Genomic DNA, 15,710 nt, shown 5'->3' on the forward strand with positions numbered 1-15,710 from the left:
TACTGTGCGGGAATCCACTGCCCGGACCGCCAGTTGTCGAGGTGGATTTCTATGATTCATGACGGCGATATGTTGGTAATGGTCTGGTCTCTCTCGAGTCGATTCGGGACCATTCGATGTCCGATTCCACGACGCGAGCCGGATCGAAACAGGTGCCATTAACCGCGGGTTCACGCGTGTTTGCACAGCTGTCCTCGTGGTGTAACGAGTCCGTGGAGAATAAATATCGTGCCCTGTTGAATCAAATAGTGTTGAAGAAAATGAACTACAAAACCAGTTGCTAAACACCTTCTGTCGCTTTTGGACACCCAAAACTCGTCCCAAACGGAGCCAATATTTGTTCTTTAGCATCAACTTCGCTTCCTGCTAATGTATGCAACGATCCGTGTAAGCCGTTTCTTTACACCCATTACAAAGCTATCTAATTGCCCATCAGCAGATGCTTATCTCATAGCCGTTCTTCCATAGCCGAAGGGTGCTTTGTTCTTCGTCACAATGTTCCTGAACATCGGAGATTCCCCATCTGATGAGCCCTGGATCGCTCGGAACCGAGCTGCCTCGATCTAGATAAGGCATGGCGGATGGCGCGTCGCTAATGTTGATCGTCTTGGGCGCCTCTGCTCACAGTCTCCGCTGTAACAGTCACAAGTTTGCCACTCAATTTGTAAGCACTTTGCATGGGTCGCACCTTCATCCACGGGAAGGAGCACGTTATGACCATTCGGTAGCTATCTTGCCAGGCTTCTCATTCGCTTGGAAGGTCCCCATCTCCGTCGCTGAACACGACAGGAACCTGCTTGCTGTCGTGAGCTGCGTCGGAATGATAATAAGGCCGGGAGCCAGCTGGGAGATAATAATTAGACAAGCAACCATGGCAACTTTGCGTGAGGTCTTCTGCGACTGCACAAACGGCTCATCTGCCTCTGCCTGATCTGCAAGATTAATCGCACCAGAATCAGAAGCCTGCTCCCCATGGAGACGATGCCCGAGACATGGCAACACTTTTCTCCCCATTGGAATTAATTCCTAAATGCCCTCGGAGACACCATGCCGGGATCGCGTCCTCGATCAGCCTCGAGGGTAGCGCACGGTTTCCCAGAATCCCTTCACGTTCGGTGTGTAATGATGAATTATAATTCCATTACGCATGTGCCCTAGACCTCCTTGTGGTACAAAGTAGCGACCGCAGCGCGTGACATGCGCAACCGGAACGTCGTCGTCGTCGTGATCCGGGAGGAGATTGGAGCAGATCGCAAAGACTCGAGACTCAACCAACCCCTTGGGGCTGTATCGTGTGCCGATCGACGTGAAGCAGCAATTGATTAATAGTCCAGGCACACTTCTGCTTTAATTACAGCGATCATCGCAATTTGCAAGTCATCTTAAATCGTCGGACGCCCCCCAGCTGGTTGTACTGGAAGTCACCTCGGTTGGGCCTTCCCGTTCATGCTCTGGCAGGCTCGAAACCTTGCTCGATTGATCGGAGATAAATCCTGGATTCGAACGGAGCAACGGCGGCTGCATTCAAGCAACAGCGTGACTCCGATGACTCGAGGTAACAAACAATAAATCATGATTGCTCGTTCTTTCCCGCTCGAGGGTGAACGTTGAAATTGTGCGTGTCCGATTAGCGCATAATGATTCGCTTCTGAGTCATTTGGATCGGCGTCTTGGCGTTTCATCGCTTGTGCTCGTGTATCAACACCACGGGTTTTCTTATTTCCTTCGCGCAATAGCCTCGTAACAACTCTTTCAGACTAACTAAAGCAGTCATCAATCAGACCTCTACTTCAGGGGGAAATTAAAGTTCGTGAGTGAGCTTCATCGAGAGAGCATTGAATACCGATGACCCCAAGAATTATCACGACTTTCTAACCACCGCTATCAACATGGACTTGTTGCTTGAGTCATGATGAAGTTGCATCATAATCAGATAATCAGAGAGCATCAGGAAACAAAACACAGACTCAGCAGATAATTATTTTCCATTATGAATCAGAGGCGAGCCTCAACTCTGCTTAAGCAGCTGTTTGAATCCTTTGGAGAAGCATGCAACGCTAACGACAGTGATTAGACTCAAATGATATTCTGCATTGGGTACTCATCAGCAGAAGTTGCAAAATGTTGCACCATCGTTTGAAAATCTGCTCAAAATATGAAAAGTTCCATCTAAAATCACCCAGCAAGAGCTATAATTTAACATTTGTTAGCGGCTTGTTATGGGTACGTTGAACGAAACCTGCCTGGCTCCGTTTTCATCCAGAGACGCGAAAAGTTAAAAATTTCGTAAAACCCAAACGCATCTCCAGAGCACCATTTTAATCACTATCATTGTGAGGGTACTAGAAAATGCAGGTCATCTCACGTTCACGGCGTGGATCAAATGGCTCGATCGTTGCCTAAGCCATCCCAATAGGAACCTGCTAGCCATTAAGTTCACGATGACGATGACGGCACAATTAGTGCCAATCGCTTGCCATAGGTGTGATTTGTTTTATCGGTCCAGCTCCAGCCCAAGTGTGGAGCGAGCGTGCAAACCAACATGATTGAAATTGTTCATTTGGGGGTACAACGGCGCAGGCCGCTGGACGATTTTTCCTCAACCCACTAGAGGCCCCAGGGAGCGAAAATTTCATCGTTCACGTGAGGACGCAAACCGGTCGAGGTTAAGGTATGTGCCTTTAAGGCATCGAGCGGGACTTTATCCCGGAATGAAATTTACTCTCCGTCGCGAGAAGGGCAACAACGACGCACGTCGTCCACTTGACGCTCTGCGATGGGCTCGGTGGCTGATAAATTCCGATCGTACTGGGGTAGAAATGCTCAGAAATGGCTAAAAAGCTCCCAAAAGAAACGGCCCGCCAACTGATCGCCAGGTGATCGTGCACCATCCGAGGGAAATTGCCCCCAAGGGACCTAACCCGGACCTTGTCGTCGAGGACTCGTGGCCTCGTTGGGGGTGAGCGAAAATGAAAGAGAGAGAAGGAGAGATCGAACGCATCCCCAAGACCTCGGAAGCGTGCGCAGGCGTCGGTACATGTAAACTATATCAGAATCGCAATGAGATTATGCTAATGAACCCAATAAAAGGGTAATAATATCGATACTTACGAATCGGTCTCGGGGGCCATCCCCCATTAGGCACGGTCGGGGAGTCATGTAACGCCTCCGTGAGGATCGAGAGGGCGACCGGGTGGAGGGAAAAGACGCTGGCACGCGTAGAGAGGATGCTGATGGATCGTTCGATTAAACAACGGGTCCTCATTAATGCCCAGCTGCAGGCTTCTTTGGAACGATCGCTAGCTTCAGTAGTATTGGTGTAAAAGTGCAACAAGATCATTTCTGCCATTGAGCGGCCTACACGGCAGAAAAGGGCTTCTTTTTATTTCCCCATCGTTTAACGATCCCTTCGCATGTACCTTGGCCTTTTTTGGAATCCATATTAGAGTTGTGCTTTTCCTCAAACTGAGACTTGATAGCACTTGATATAGTAAACATTGTCTTTGAGAAGTTTAAGTTTTCATTTTTCATTTCAAAAAAGCTCTCATTTTCACGCAGCATGCTTTGAACGTTCAACTTCCATTCTGGCTGATCTCCAGGCCATATCCGTCACCTTGGCGACACTAAAGGGACACTTCTCGCTTGGCACGCTGTCGGCCATCCTCCCGAGCGCATGATTCATTTCCGTGGCCAAATTCCGCGACGCCACGACACGACACAAACGCCCTCTGGAGCGTTCCTTCGCACACGTAACGGTAAAGTCGCGATCGCGTCCTCAGTCGCCATACGGTAGCCGACGGCAGGACGGCCCCGACGGCTTTGTTAACACGATCGCCCTTCCCGCCAGTCTACCGCGGCACGGTGCAGCCATAAATCAGTTTAATTAATTTGTGCTACATGCGCACGGAATGAACACCCCCATTGCACATCGCGTTGCATCTGCGGTCGGGTCGGTGTGGACCGGGGTTCTAATTTCGCCAGCATCCATCATAGGGTGTGTGTGTGTGTGTGTGTGTGTGTGTGTGTGTGTGTGTGTGTGGGAAGACGTATGTGCCGAAAAGAGCGGCGGCACACCGACGACGACGACGTGCCGCTTGTAGCGTGAACACGAAGCCCGCCCGATCATTCATCCTACCGGGAAAGGGAGATGCATTGAAGGGACGAACGAAAAAAAAAAAAGACCCCAGCGCAGGCTCCACACGCGGCAGCACAATCCGAAAGCAAGATTTAGTGCTTTCGATCGATGTATCGATGTATGTATATTGGTATATCGAAGGACCGCTTGCTCGTGAAGCCGAGCGTGTGCCCTTTTCGTCTGCTTCGAGCTATCCGGGCGCGCGTTGCCCACCGTGATCGATTTTTTCTTCTTCTTTCCACCCCTTCGCTCGATCGGAAAAGTACGCCGCCACACCGCACTGGGGTAATGCCAACGGGGTCAAGAATTTCTCCACCACCATCATGGTGGTGAGCGGGAAAAAAACAGGCGAATCGAACCGTCGAGTCGGTTACGCGCGTCGGGCCGCTCCGCGATTCGAGTTGGCCATGTAAATATTTTAATTTTTGTGATTCCACCACCACGATACGCGACGCGGACGCTGGGGATGCTTGTAATGGCACGCCTTGGCGCAGCAAGCCCCTTTGATTTCGGTCCACGCGGCCGCCCCGGGCACCGTATTAGAGCATGTACTAACAACCCGTCCGTGACGTGTAAAAAAATCTCAATCGCCCATACGAGGATCACGTTTCGTGCGATCGTTTGGTTGGAAGATTTCCTAACGAACGTACCGTACGGTAGGATGCTTTTTTTATCCACCACTGTCACAGGCTTTTTCCTGCGTCGATTCCTTTTATTCGTTCAACGCTCGGAAATACTCGTTTCGGTGGCGAATTTAATTATGTTTGTACGATTGCTGCGCATTAAATCAGCATCCTCTGGATGTGCATCCACAGAAGCACCAGGAGCTCTGATATTATTTTCGAATAATTTCTGCTCCGTTCCTATCACCTGGTGTGCCTTTTCCAACTGCAGGCAACACGGGTCGACTTCAATGACACTGCTCCGGTACTGCAAAGCCATAATTTATCGACGCATTCAAAAGCCACCGCCCGAGCCGACGCGCATCCGTGCGCAACGATCGAGCGCGTGAAAACGTGCGCGCACATTACGCGAAAATTTAACGCAAACCTATTTCTGCTGCACCGCGGCTCGGAACACGACAAATGAAAAATGTCCTACTCCCTCGTGGCCAATGCTGGCAGCCAAAGCCCCAACAAAACGGTAGTAAATTTAAAATTGATTTTTCAATTCGGCCATAAATTTCCTCACCCCAACCGCTCGAGAGGGTTGAGTGCGAGGAAATTATCACGGATGGTTGGGGTTTGAGCCCTCCCAAGCTGAGCCCGTCATCTCTGGGGCGGGTCAACTGCGAACCGTTGCAAATTTCCTATGGCTTTGAGCTGGTTACGGAGGTCTCGCAAACCTAGGGCCACGAGTGAGCGAGAGCTTCGTGATGGGCTTTCGCACAGAAACCGAATTCCGGTGTTGCACGTCAACGTGTCGTGTCCTTCTTTTTTCCTATTTGCGCTCCCCTTCCTGAGTCGGTGAAATGGAGGGCTTCTCCCAGGAATGGCGCATTTCTCGGCACCATCTGCGTGATATGCGCCGCGCGCTCGACCTGCGCATATTTCCGAGCGACCCAGAACGGTCGGGAGCCTCATAATTAATGGCTCGGACACGACCCGGTGTGGTGGGTTGCGGTTTTCACGCTTACCCGCTTGGTTGCTGGCGGGTAAGGTGCAAGTCCTTGAGGCTGGAAGTGGCACGATAAGGTGCGGTGATAAGGGTTTCCCGAAGGACGTCTGGCATCCCACTGGACGACAGCAATTTGAGCCCCAATTAAGGGAGGGTTTTTTCTCTTCCTAAGCTAAAGCTCAGACGCTTCGAATAAAGAGTAATGGAATGTTAGTGAAGTAATGGAATGCTCGTGAATAGGGAGTAGTTGCTAGTCTCTCGATTTGCAACGCAACAGTAAGACAAAACGTGATCATTTTTATAAAAATTTACCCAAAAAATTGTAAGCATCTTTTCGATCAGATATTTCAAAAGCGCTCACTAAACTCTAAAGTCATTGAGATTCATGAAATGCACCTCAAAATCAATGATTTGATAATACTTTTGAGCATCTTAAGCCCAACCGCTCTGTTCGACCTTTTCGAATAACCTTTTAAGGAACTTTAGCACTCTGAAGCACCTTCAATGGTTGCACACGCATCCGGAACGCGCTGAGAAACGATCGTGTGTGATCTCACAAGCGGTTTCTTCCACGTAAATGCATTCCATTTCCCGAACCCATGTCATCAAAAGAGCCCTCCCCAGTCTAACAACCCTTCGATGCAGCACGACTCCCGCCGCCCATCTCATTTGAGGCGAGCGATCGCTAAACACATTTTCTCACTTTACCGGTCCACGATTTATATCGCCCGGTGAGGCTTCGTGCAGGTCGAGTGCCGCTAAAAATTAGCCCGCACGCATCATACGTACGCTAAACACACGCTCACTCGATTCGCCAACAGCGTGCGCGGATAATCATCCCCACGACGTTCGGCGCCGCCCGCTGAAGACGTATGGGGTGAGATTTTTCGCCCCCCACTGCCAGACAGACGCACATTCACCCGCAATATGAGCCCTCCGGGGTTTGGACTCCATTTTCCGTGGGGTCTCGGTTTGGTGCGCCTGACTTTTCAGGCCCGTGCCATTCAGCACACACACACATACGTACGCTTCCGACACCTTTGCAAAGCGTGGAAATCGCCGCCCGTCGATCGTAATTGATGGTCTATTGTTTTACACGTCCCGCAACCGGGCGCCACAGAGATCGCCCCAAATGTATCCCGAAACGCCTACGCGAACGCTCCGGGATGTGGGCCGAAGCCTGCCCGATTGCGGCCCGCCAACAGAACCAGATGTCATATTAATTTGATCGTATATTCCAATAAATTGAAATGTTCCGTAATTTATTGATTATTATTTTCCCGTTCCAGCTGGCAGACTCCAGCTCAGGCTAGCGCGAGCCGGCGCAGTGGTGAATACATTTTTGCAAACCATGAGCCCACGGTGTGGTGTCGACGTCGCGAAATGTCATTATCGTCTTCACGCGGCGTGTGCAAACGGCCCCCGGGTCCGGAGTCCTGAGCCCCATCATATCAAACCCCCGGGTGAGCTGCGATCGCGAACGATCGCGCGCGATCCCGCAGTGTCCCGTGCGCAGGCGGACAATGAGACATAATGGGGCGGTGGAACGAGGATCTCCCGCGGACACTCCGAGGTAAAACGATCGCATTCCGGTGTCGCGACCGCGCGTGGACGAGCAGAGCGTAGCGCCCGGTGAGTGCGCTATTGAAACGTCTTAATATCATAAACAAGTCATAAAACGTGCGGATAAGCCGCCGGTCGCGACAGCGTACGGTTTAAATGGGATATTTCACCGCGTGTGACCATTATTGTGCGGGGAAGAATAATAGAGTTCATTAAAAGTGATTCAAACCGCACCGTTTGGGCCAGAATAGCCGCTGGTGGCAAAAAAACGGACGCCCCCAGTCCGGTACTGGTCGCAATGTTGAGGCAGCTTGGCAGCTTGGCCTGTGCAGCTTGTAAACCATCCATTATCCTGCCGCCCGTTGCTGACCAGACACTGACCCACGCACGGTGGACGCAACCAAAGGGCTGACGTGCCGCACAGGGTTGTCAATAAAACTGACGTTCTTGGCACGCCAGAAGGCACTACGGGCGAAAGTATGACGCGTCACGCAGCGCTCCGAGCGACACAATGGGGCGCGCGCATGTCAGCGTGGCTTTCCCGCTTTTCCAGCGCGACCATTTTGCATGATAAATCGGGACGCGATCATTAGAGCCTTATTGAAACCGCAGACACTGCCTCCGGTGTGTATTTTTTGTTTGCTCTCTATCTAGGGGACGCTGGACTAGTGACATCAAATGTCGGACAGGACAAAAAAAGGCCCAAGGCGAACCGTCTTTGATGGTTTGGTGCGACCATTACTTCGGAACGCGGTTAACTTGTAGCCGATCTGCGGGAGTATCTCACGCTCGGTCACATCGTCGGTGCGTGTTTCCTTATTCATGTTGGCGGTTTTTTATGTTCTGTCGCACCGTTGTTATCATCAAATGCTTCCCAAAGGGATCGACCATGGGCCGCCCCGTCCGCTAACGAGGAATGCCGGATCCTCCCATTCCAATCGATCACTGTGGTGGTGTTTTTATATGGTACGGATGCCAGCCCTATCCCATTACCATGCGTTTACCCACACCGAGCCGGATATGCCGTTCGCACCATTTATGATCGCGCATGAACTGTCGCGGATGATTTCACTCGGGCCCTGGGAAAAATAATCATAATCACGCAACCGCAACGAGGATCTTGGTGGTTTTTACTCCCATTTTCGCTTCTCAGTCCAAAACTAGAACGAACAGTGGCTCGCGTTAATATTGCGAACGATCACGTGATCGTGGAAAACATCGCTGGAAGCCAAAGGAAAATATATAGGAAAAAATATAGCTTTAGTCAGTATCATCACCTGAGATGATCATTCAAGATGCATTTATGCAACGGTCGATCGAGTGTTGGGTTTAAATTGAATTCATCCCATCATCGGAAGTCTCCTTCCCAATCGCAAGAAGAACTGACGGCGAGCGAACAGGAAATAGCAGCAGAGTGGAATAAAAGAACGATCGAAAGCACACATCATTATGCGCCGTTCGACGGCGTCGAGCCGCCTGCGTTGATCGGTTACTGTGATCGGCTTCAATTTATGTGCATGACCGCATCGTAGCGGTCTCCAAAGGTGGCGAGAGGATGAGACTTTTATCGTGGTTTGATGGTTTATGATTTATGTGCGATCGTCCCTCCCAAGGGTGCGCGACTGACCATTTAAGGGCACCCGTTCTCCCGATCGAGACGCCCCAAAAAGGGGCGACGGAAATATAATGGCACGGTGTGATATTTCATACATTGTGGTGATTAATGGTCTTTTACGATCCCACTACTGGCTCTTTGGTGGGTGAGCATTAATTAGAGGAGAAGACGAAGATTTTTCCGACGCTTCTGACACCTGGTGGAGGTGTCGATTGCGATGGCTGTCAAGTTCGCTTTTCCGATTTCCCAGCCTCTCCCGCGAGTACACACACCGACAGTGATGATTTTCATGATTTCATAACCGCACACCAGTCCAGACGCGTCAAAAATGGGCTCCATTCCCGGCTTGAAGGCTTCATAAATATTGAGCGCGCGTCCGTAGCTCACGTGACGGGCAGCCGCCTGTGATGGGTTTGAGTGATAGTGTCTATCACTGGTCGCGACGTGCCGGTTTCAGAATTGAATGAGCTGTTTGTGTCGCCCTGTTGCGCTGGTCTCATGGGAACCGACCAGAGAGCCAAGTGATGGATTAGCATAGTTTATGCACCAACGTCTTACGAGTTGCGTGAGTCAAAACGTCAAAGCGAAACGAGAAGGAAATGAGGACATCTTCACTCAGGATGCGTGATCCTGTTGAGTGATACTCGCGTACGACACAACCCCCATAAACCACACAAATGAGCATCTTCTCTTACTGATCATATCATCTGAAAAGGTGTCGATGTGCGAACATTAATGATCCGTTGCTGTAGCTAGTGACATACATAAATGGATCTAGCAAGCTATCCAATCATATGGTATTTTAAATTAATGTTTCTTCTACAGATGAGCTTTGAAATCGTGTCTCAAATAGCTCGTAAAAGCGATCAAGCAAGTCTTAAACCAGTACGTGAAACTAACCAATATATGGAAAAAATTCTTATGTACTAAACCGGCAGCATTTTGCAATAAAATAAGTACGACACTCAGATCCATCCGCGGCCAATTTACCTATTCTGGGATATCTCAGTTGCGTGATCTTGGCGCCTTGCTGCGAGCTTTGCCGTTAAACTTGATGCTTGAGGATTCTAAATACTTCTGTGGCGTTACATTCCGCTACTTCGATGCATGCCATACGTGGGTTTTTCCGCGGCATTGCGCATAAAAGCCCAAACCTGAACCTGAATCGAACCCACTGCTTGCAATATGTCGTCCGAAAAAACAAACACGAATCGAACGATGCGTGTGCCACTGCCTATCGGCGTGCAATGGCATCGTCGGGCGAAAGAATTTTAATTGGTACCCAATCCCGGGGGAGGTTTTTTTCATTCATCCTGCCACACTTTCGGTGGCCCAGGAGTGTGGGAAGACGCCGGTTGTTCGTCGGTGCAATCTTGATATTGTATTTAAATTTCTCTGCTCCCCACGCCAACTCCTGCCGATGGAACTGGTTCAAGGAGCCGCGAGTCTAGACCCCGATCGGTATGCCTGCGTCTAGACCACATCCACGATCCCGGTGGCCTCCGCCTGCGGTCGCGATGCCGTGCGATATCCGCGCGCCCTATCCCTACTCGACCGTCCCGGCCAAAGTGCAACGGTGCAACGACATGCGATGTCGGCACCGGTGGCCACCGACTGCGGGAAAGGACCCACTCCGACATCGCGTTTGGACGCCTACGCATCGCCACCCTGACGCGCAAGGCGCACACGCAACGGCCCGCGATATACGCGAAACCCACCCAACCCAACGGGTTTCCGGACTCGCCACACGGGAAGGAGGCCACAATTCACGGAGGGGGCGCATTAAATTACCTCCATTTGGCGTAAAAGGCTCCCAAGATGGACCCGGACGATATCTAATCGGCATCGGTGCCATTGACCCGCTTACTGGGGTGGAAAATTGAATTATTTCCCGTGCGCATTCCAAGCGCTCCAATTCGCGTGCCAGCTACAATTAGAAATGATCTCGTTGCAATCAGCCAGCCGGTGTCACTTACTGATAAACTTCGGTAGCCACTACTGGGACACAGCGGCCAGTACCTGACCGGACCAAATTGCCTGACCGCAACCGTGTCCGGACCGGGCCACGTGAATAATCTGCAATTTATGGGCCCCAAGCGGATCGCCATAAATTCCCAGTACCGTGGGGCAGAATTTATTGATTACATTGTAATATTATCCCCCTTCCGGCGAACAGCCCACCATGGCCATCGGAACCTGCAGGGGATTAGCCAGCCGACGAGTTCAATAACACCGATCGCGTAGGCAACTGGAGCACCCTCGACCAGCCTCCAGCAAGCCTGAATGTGACCGGGTACCTGGAGGAAAAACTACTCGGACCTTGGGCATGCCGGTTGCCATAGAAAAGAGATAGAGAGAGAGAGAGGGAAAAAACGCGCGACAACCACGGCAACGCGCGATAATAATCACCTATTGAAATGTCATTTCCTAATGATACACGCCGGTGCGCCGGACGGTTGCATCGCGCGAACGTGGACTCGCGAGTCCTGACGCCCACAAGAGGCCGCCCAAGACCCTCAGCAGAACCCGCTCCCGAGGCGGCCCTCAGCCGGACGGACGCGCGAGAAGAGGTGTGAAATTAATGGCCGTCGTACTAAAAAGCAAAATCTTGCACTTATTAGCGAACACACAATTTATTTAGTGCGTACACTCGCGCGTAAGGGCTGGTGGGTCTGTAGGAGAGCTCGCGAAAAAAAGGGCACAAGCAAAACGTGACTGAACGTGCGACGCAGGACCAGCCCCTTTGGGCGCAAACCGTCGAAAGCCAGCCGAAGCACGTCATAAATAATTTGCAACCAAAGCGAACGCTCGAATCCGCACCGTGTATGGGCGCGTGTGAAAACCACGACGCGCGGGAAAATCCACCATGAAAAGTCCCCATCTTCCGGCCATAAGGCTGGTACCGACTCACCGAAGATCGATCGGAGGTGCCGATCGATCCAATTTGAATGCTACCCCGCACGATGTGTTTTGCCCGACTCATTACACGTATATATAATTAGGCGACCACGAAGGATGTCCGCGTACAGGTCTGTCGTTCGCCCCCGTTCATGAAGACCCTGCAAAGGGTGCTGAAAGCGCATCCACTCGGGGTGACGACAGGAACAAGCTCTGAACCAGGCGCGGGCGACATTGGGCGCGCGAACATGCTGCTCTGTAAATGGTTGAAGGGAGTAATAAATTTGCGCACGTTCCGTTGCGTGAAGGCGTGAGGCCGGCGTGCAAGACGCGAGCCGTTAACCGTGTGTAACGACACTCATAGTTTTAAGCACCCCGCGTGCCTTCCCAAATGGATTATTTATGGTCGAGGTGGCGACGGCCAGCATACAATGTCGGCTAATCATCGTCAGTGCGCACAGATACCGGCCAGAGCAGCCATCTAAAGTTGCTCCATGGATACAAGTGGGGTTAAAGTTCTGCAAAGCATAGGTTCCTTGTTAGCAGCTGCGAGACGAGAACAGTGAGCTGATCGCTATTTGAAGGTAAAGAATCCAGCTAGCAGTTGGAGCGCTTTATAGATCGTTAACAATATGGACCAGTAATGTAGTTATAGGTCTCTGGTTAGCTTTGAAATGCATCGCATAACAGCTTGCTTATATCAGAGATCTTCTGGGATTATGGAGACGCATTTCTAACGGTTTGCTTTGATTTTTTTCTGTGAAAGCTGAAGCCAACTTGATCGACATTTCAGAAGAGATAGAAGAAAAGCTTTGCATTCATTATGATAATCTGCAAATTATTCTTAATCTATGACGATCCATTAAAAGGTTATTGGTGAGTAAAGACTTCCGAAAATCTGCTGAATTTTTTATCGCTCATTACCGGCAAGTCTACATCATCAACGCTCATAATTTGAGGTACCTCCTCCTGCGAGCAAATCAATTCAACTGCTGATTGCATCTATGAGACCACGATCACCCCAACATTATCCTGCAGCAGCTGGACTGTGTCGAGCGTGTTTCCGTATCATTTTACAACAATGTTCCTGCGGTAAAAGATCGTTTTGCCCGCCCGGTAATAATGAACCCAAAGACACACCCGTTCATTACGCTGTGCCGCAAATAAGCATGTGCCGCCGCGGATCATTCGAAGATTTTTTACTCCTTTTCCCAACTCCGGCAACACCCGGCCAACAGCGAGAGGGAGCATCGTCCCGATTATGCTTTTTCATTGGCGCGATGGCCAAAACCCCTTCAATTCATTTGCGTAGTCCGAACCACCGGGCTCGCGGATCGCTAACTCGCGCGTCTCGGACAATCCGTGTAGTAAAAATTACATAATTTATGACCGCGAATCGCAGCAAATGCGACCGCCGGAACGAAGAAATCTCGTGCGCAAATCCGTACGTAGGTGGATGGACGATGATCGTTCAGGGCCGACGATTCCGGAGTCTCAGGAATGTGTAATCTTCTTCGCGAGCAACAATTTATTCCTCTCGATTCCAACCCGGGCTTCTTCTGGCTTGATGCGATGTTTTATAGGCCGTCGGCGCCGTTATCAGGTCGTACTCCAACGTCACGGACGACATCAAGTCTGTGGAAAGCAGGCAACGCGGCCCAGAGTCCCGGAACGGTCCGTCCTAATCCCATTCCCGGAAGGAATGTGTCTTCTTTGTTGCTGACCGCACCCGGGCTCGATTCCCGTCCTCGTGACATCCATGTTTATGATCCGTGAAACTGGGCCTCCCGTCGGGGGTGGCCACAATCAGGCTATTTAAATTATATGTATCACTGCCGGCAGAATGGATTGAAAGCAAGTCGGCAGGACTGAAGCGTGGTCAGGCGAAGAAACGATCACGACGTGCGCATGATCAAACGCGGCACTTCAAATGAGCCTCCCGGGAATGTGGCCGCTAATGGAGCGGAACGAATTGAATTGATTCGCGAATGATACGGGCTTCATTTGCTGATGATTTAATTTTCCTACTCCCTACCTAGGGGTGCGTCCTTTTACTGGCCCTCCGGAATCATGCACGTTGGAAAACACGACAGTAGCTTAAAGCGCAGACATCTCACAAGGCCGTAAAAACGAGAACGTGAAGCTACACCTTTCCGGACGCCCATTGACACCGTGGCCTTTTGCAGTCTGGTAGGATAAATCTCGCCCAAAGCCACACCACCGATCACGCGCTCACATGCGGAAAATGTCGCCCCAAAGGACGCCTTGCCGTTGACAGTCCGCGAGAAAACAAACAAACAAGCATCTCTTGAGGCGTTCGTGACCGGTGAAAAAGTGATACAAGTTCATTCTTCACCCGTTGGGCTCGCTCAGGAAGGTAGAAAGGCTCCCGTAAAGCTCGCACGATAAACGACACGAGACGTGCTCAAATTTGTACGTAATTAACATTAACATGGCACCCGGCCGGAGGGTGGATTGATTTCTGATTAACGTAATTTGTGACTTCCCTCCGGTCAGCTATGGATTGGGAGTGTTAGGACTCTCCAAAAAAAAGGAGGTCACCCGGTGTCGGATGTCGACGGGCTTGTCCGAGCAAATGATTTATCGGGAACCGGGAGCGTCATATGTTACCGAGCGGGTTTTAAGGTGGCTCCGGAGAACTACACCGGTCGGGATCGCCCCAGGGCAGAAGGGAGCCAATAACACAGCATAAGAGGCCGCACAGGATCGAGTGATTGTTTGCCAATAGCCGCGTTATTCCGCGTTCGTAAGTACCGATGTTGTTGGCTGCCGGGTAAGGGGGCATAAATTTTGTCCAGATTTATTGCAATCATTGTCCGCTGTTTCTTAACGTTCCCGCGGGTTTTTTTTTCTCTGCCTTCTCTTCCAGCTCCATTACCACTCGGACTCCTCAACCGCAACCTCGGTACGGCACGAATCTACGCTTTTCGGTGGAATGCACCCGAACCGGGCGGAAAATGATACAAAGATTTCCCGCGAATGATTTTCCATTATTTATCGCGTGCCCTCCGGCGATGATTCGGTGGTCACGGGGCCGTATGCGCGCGATTGATCGCGCCGTTTTGTCGGAATCTTCCCGCCTGGCAGCCTCCGAAGGGTAGTTGAGTAATTGGCCATACAGCCCATGCACACGGGCTCCGGACAAAACGGACCAGCCTCAGGATCGCGAAACGCTAAACGTGGCCAATTTGTCGATCCGATCGCAAGCCCAACCACCGGTCGGCTGTGCGGTAAACGAGCAGGTTGATTGGACCTTCCAATAGGTGGTGGACGCCACCATGAACGCAGGTAAGTATACGGCAGACAGGGCGAACACCGATGACCGATACCAGTGGATGCCCTGCGGACTTTAGGGCGCAAACAGCGCCCATCGACCTCACGATCTGTCCGGGTCTGTCCGCAGATACACGCCCATCCCAAGACGGCAAGCGACCGTGCCCAACGGCACCTTAGCGCACCCTTTCGTCCGTGCTCGACTGTTTTTCCCCCTTGAAAGGACTTGCGCAACTGAGCCGCAATTTTCAATCGAACTGGGATTTCGTGGACCAGAAGATTTGCGCGCGTTCGATAGAAGCTACTGGCCTACTAAGTCCCAACTTGTTTGGAAATTCGATCATCAACCGCGATCCACACACACTCACACACGAATGCGCCACACATCAGACGCTGCGTAAAGGATGCTGCACGCCTGTCTGCACTGCGTTGGGATTTTCGAGAGACATTAGCGTTCCGCGGGGTGGTCGCGGTGCCCGCCCACTCGTAATGCCCTTGGAAATCCCAAACCGTTGCACGTCACAGCTCACCAACCTTTTCGATCTCGTTCAGCCGGCTGTTGGTGCGCTTTTTCACCGAAAATGCCAT

The 15,710-nt window shown here is 51.1% G+C and overlaps 1 protein-coding gene across 1 annotated transcript in view; it reads right to left on the minus strand.

Annotated features, from left to right (window-relative positions):
• The window catches only part of LOC128720504 (protein cortex), a 30,020-nt gene extending 14,310 nt beyond the window's left edge, over positions 1-15,710 (minus strand). The window contains exon 1 of the mRNA XM_053814178.1: positions 15,657-15,710. Coding sequence (XP_053670153.1) covers positions 15,657-15,710 — 54 coding nt within the window. The remainder of the gene's footprint in view (positions 1-15,656) is intronic.

Source organism: Anopheles nili, chromosome 2, assembly GCF_943737925.1.
Source record: "Anopheles nili chromosome 2, idAnoNiliSN_F5_01, whole genome shotgun sequence".
NCBI lineage: Eukaryota > Metazoa > Arthropoda > Insecta > Diptera > Culicidae > Anopheles > Anopheles nili.